Genomic DNA, 4,147 nt, shown 5'->3' on the forward strand with positions numbered 1-4,147 from the left:
TTGACTACTAAATAAGAGCTCAATAATCCCCATACTGAGTTTAGAGAAAATATCAAATAATACAGATTAATTGCGAAAATAATCTTGATGTTGCAATCTACATAGCATAGAATACATGCATTATATATACATTAATCTAACAGAAATTAGAATCTTACATAAATTATATACAACTTTGGTTATTCGGAGTTAATCAGTTATATAGAGTAGTATCAGTTCAAGATGGTTCATTCTTTCCATGTACTCATCTCAAACTCCAATCAGAAGGCACTAGTTTCATTTTGTTTATTTATTTACTGTATATTATGTACAGTTTCCCGCAGTTTAACTTTTACAGCAAGCATCAAGTTTCGAGTGATTTAGCGCCGCTGTGTTTGTTTATACTAGACTGGATAGACCCGTTTATACATGGAATATATAGTTCTTTCACTTCAACTTGGCGAAGAGCATCGTCCTTTTGCAGCCTGCTTCCTGTAGCCTATTTAGAGAGAGAGAGAGAGAGAGAGAGAGAGAGAGAGTAAACACTTAAAGATGCTGCTCGAAACTTAAAGACGGTAAACGAGGAATTGGGGGAACTGTACATCTATTAATCGTGTTGTGTGATCTGGCCCGTATTCTCGTAGGTTAAGGAAGCTCTCTAATTCCTTTCCCTTACCAGTTCATTTTTACATGGCATGTTAATTGTATGTTAATTAAAAAGTCCGTAAAATAAAAGGGATATAAGTAACATATCGCAGATTAGTGAACAGTTAATAACGGTATGAAAGGGATGTTAAAATGCCTGTTAAGCTAGCAAGAATACGGTCTCGTCCGTTTACAAAGGCGTCTCTGACTGGTTTGTGCTATCCTTCCTGGCCTGGTCCTTGGAAGCCTTTGCACCCTGGCGGAGAGACGGCGAAGCTTCAGGACCCACGAAGGTGTTGGGACGGGCGCCTCGATTTTCATCCCCGTCATACTGCCCACTGAACCCCTCGTTGAAGAGGCCACTGAAGCTGTGGCCGTCACCGAAACCCCTTCCATCACATACGCCGTTGGCCTTACTAGAGAGCGTGGCTTCCAAAGGGGCGCTAATCACCGGGGAAAGTCGACTCCCTTCAGTCACCCACATATCGTTCTGTTGCTGCTCCTCCAGCTTCTTCTTCTGCAACATAGGATCATCATCACCATCACTATCATTAACACCTTTATCACCATCTTCATTATTACTATCATCACAGATATCTTCACCGCCATTATCATCATTATTATTATAATCAATAACACTTTTATCACCATCATCATTATTATTATCGTTAACACCCCAATCACCATTATCATCATTATCATTACCACCGCTACCTACATCATCATCATAAACACGTTCATCACCATCGTCATTACCATTAGTCCAATACTCTTCTCCATTAATACGTGGGACGGGAAATTTTCTGTCACTATTTTTTGTTCACCATCCTCATCATCGATATCAACAGCCCCTCAAAGGAATGGTTGGTGGAATCAGAAGTACGATAGTTGAACAGCTATTTTATAAGTCAGTCCTAAACATCCATTCACTCGCTTATCGCACAGGCCATTGGAATCAAGGCTTTATCTTGCTGGTGAACCATCCACCTGTTTTTAAATGTGCTTCATATCTGCATGTCCGATAGAGCCATGGAGCCATTTCCTCGACTGACAGAACCAACATATTATCTCAGTTAACATGTGGTTCCTTCAAGTAAATCCGTATGCAGTGATTTAGGAAGACTGTTGCCATGTTGAGATTTAAATTGCATTTTATAAAACAGAAATAACCTACAGTAGCACGACAAATGTGTATTATTACACATGATTATATCCATACTAAGGATTATATTACAATTTTTTAGTGAAAAATACGGTAATAAGGCAATAAATATAGCTAAGACTGATTATGTCCATACTGAGGATGCTATTTACATTCTGAGCGGGAAATAGAGTAACAAAGCAATTAAGTGTGGATGATGGCCCTGGAGAAGAACCAAAGACAATGAGAGAGGAGCATGAGACATGAATAATTGTATCGGGAAAAATAAGTGTGGATGATCACCTTGTAGAAGAACCTGAGGTAATGTGTGGGAAAGACGATGCCCTTGGCTCCGGTCCCCGCCCCGTCCATCACGGCCCCACGCACCAGGATGGAGTTGGCGGTGTAGAAGCACATCAACACCACCACCCCACCAATTGAGGTTACGAAATTGCTGGCCACTGGCATTTCTGCGGAGAAGGTCAGGGTTGGTCAAGGAGGGGAAGTGAGAGGAAGTGGTAATGTCTGGGGAGGGGAAGTGAGGGACGGTGGCGAAGTCAGATTAAAGCAAGTTAGGACAGAGAAGGGGAAGTGAGGGAAGGTGACGAGGTCAGATAAAGTAAAGTTAGCTCAGAGAGAGGGAGGTCAGGGGAGATGATGTTAGTTTAGGGAAGGGATGAAACTGAAGGGAGGTGACCAAGTCACGTTAAGAGAACACCCTGTTAGTGGGGAGGTTAATGAAGGTTGTAGTTAACCTCTCCTGTTCCAAAAGTGTTCCTTTACCTGAGTAAAATTGCCTGGAATTACCGACTTGGAATAAAAGTAAACAAAGGAAAAGCAATCGTTGTGAGGAACAGCCTTTACCTCACTCTGAAACGGCTCACAGTAAAGGGGTTCATAAAATCGTTGGGAGAAAGGAAAAATATAACAAAAAGACGCTGTGAAAGATATAGCTCATTCTCAAAGTTCCCCCTCCCCTCCACAGCTGACTACATGAGGACAGACAGAACAATCAACAAACACCCAAAGGGGGGAGGGAGGAAGTCATTCGCCAGAGAAAGCTAATTAGAAAATCGGGGCGGTGACAGGGAGTGGGATTGGAGATGACAAGCCTAAGAAGATTTAAGAATTTAGCACGTCAGCCAGCAAAATTGCCAGCTGGAAATGGAAAAAGAAAAATTTTTAAGTGCCTCGAGCGACACTGCAGGCAGCGGAGATGTCCTTGAGTTTTTATTTTGGGAGCTGTTAATCAAGACCTGTTATGTGGTGTGCTGAGGGCTGGAGAGGTGGAAGGGGAGAGAGAGAGAGAGAGAGAGACTATTGGCTGGGGTGAATGAAGAGATAAACAGAGTAGTATTTGATGAAATGGAAGGAAAATCCTTGGCAGTAAATAATGTAGCGGTTAGAGGAATAGGAAAACAGAAAAAATAAAAATGCTTGGAGGTGAAACGCTTGAAAATGGGAGAAGGAACAAGAGAAATGAAGCTGGCAGACCGATCGTTTTTAGTTTTGCTGATTATGACAAGAACATGCATATGTAGTATCAAACAATCAATCAATCTATCTATCTATTTGTGTGTGTGTGTGTGTGTGTGTGTGTGTGTGTGTGTGTGTGTGTGTGTGTGTGTGTATACAAAATAGCCTTTCAGCAATGGGTCTTTCATATCAGTATTGATATATCATGTGCGTCTCTCACGAAGAAATTTTGATAAATAAGTGCTCAGTACTACCCGGAAGAAGGTGAAGTTGAGTGTTAATAGAGTGAGAGTAAACAGTGGTGTCGCGAGAGTTTTTATTTCCTTTGGGGAAAACTATTTTGGTGATATTCTCTTGGCAATTTTAAGCACTCATATTACCGTGACTCATTCTCAGCTTAATAAAATCGTCTGGCGTTAGCTGGTACACAATAGGCCTACTAGAATTGTCCAAATCATGAGAGAGCTAAGAGGCACCAGGGGGGAGTGATGACCTGGTAGAAAGTAGATGTTAAGGAGAACCCAAACTCCTCTCCACACGTTGACATCGCCGACGAAGCATATGGTGTGGTAGACGTCCTCCAGGAGTATCTTGGGCAGCCCCTTGCCGACGTGGCGAGCGCAGGGCACTACTATCAGCTGAGCCAGGAAAGTCAGTACCGTCACCCCCATCCCTAAGATCTGTGTATGGGATTAGTAGGAACATCAGTATTTACCATCACACACACACACACACACACACACACACACACACACACACACACACACACACACACACACACACACACACACACACACACATACTGGTGCAGTGGTAACGTTCTCGCTTGCCATCCGGTAGACGGGAGTTCGCGCCTCGCTCAGGTTGCGACAAGTTTCACTGACGAAGTGGGTGGTTACTGTCCCC

At 42.7% G+C, this 4,147-nt stretch overlaps 1 protein-coding gene across 1 annotated transcript in view; it reads right to left on the minus strand.

Annotated features, from left to right (window-relative positions):
• Window positions 1-776: 776 nt before the first annotated feature.
• fusl (transmembrane protein fuseless) overlaps window positions 777-4,147 on the minus strand; it is a 52,042-nt gene continuing 48,671 nt past the window's right edge. Inside the window, exons 3-5 of the mRNA XM_080279664.1 lie at window positions 3,735-3,921; window positions 2,069-2,235; window positions 777-1,141 (exon numbers count right to left, since the gene is read on the minus strand). Of these exons, the coding sequence (XP_080135790.1) occupies window positions 815-1,141; window positions 2,069-2,235; window positions 3,735-3,921 (681 nt within the window). The 3' untranslated portion in view covers window positions 777-814. The remainder of the gene's footprint in view (window positions 1,142-2,068; window positions 2,236-3,734; window positions 3,922-4,147) is intronic.

The sequence above is a fragment of the Coenobita brevimanus genome, chromosome 80 (genome assembly GCF_032717465.1).
Source record: "Coenobita brevimanus isolate Jiangsu-jjx chromosome 80, ASM3271746v2, whole genome shotgun sequence".
NCBI lineage: Eukaryota > Metazoa > Arthropoda > Malacostraca > Decapoda > Coenobitidae > Coenobita > Coenobita brevimanus.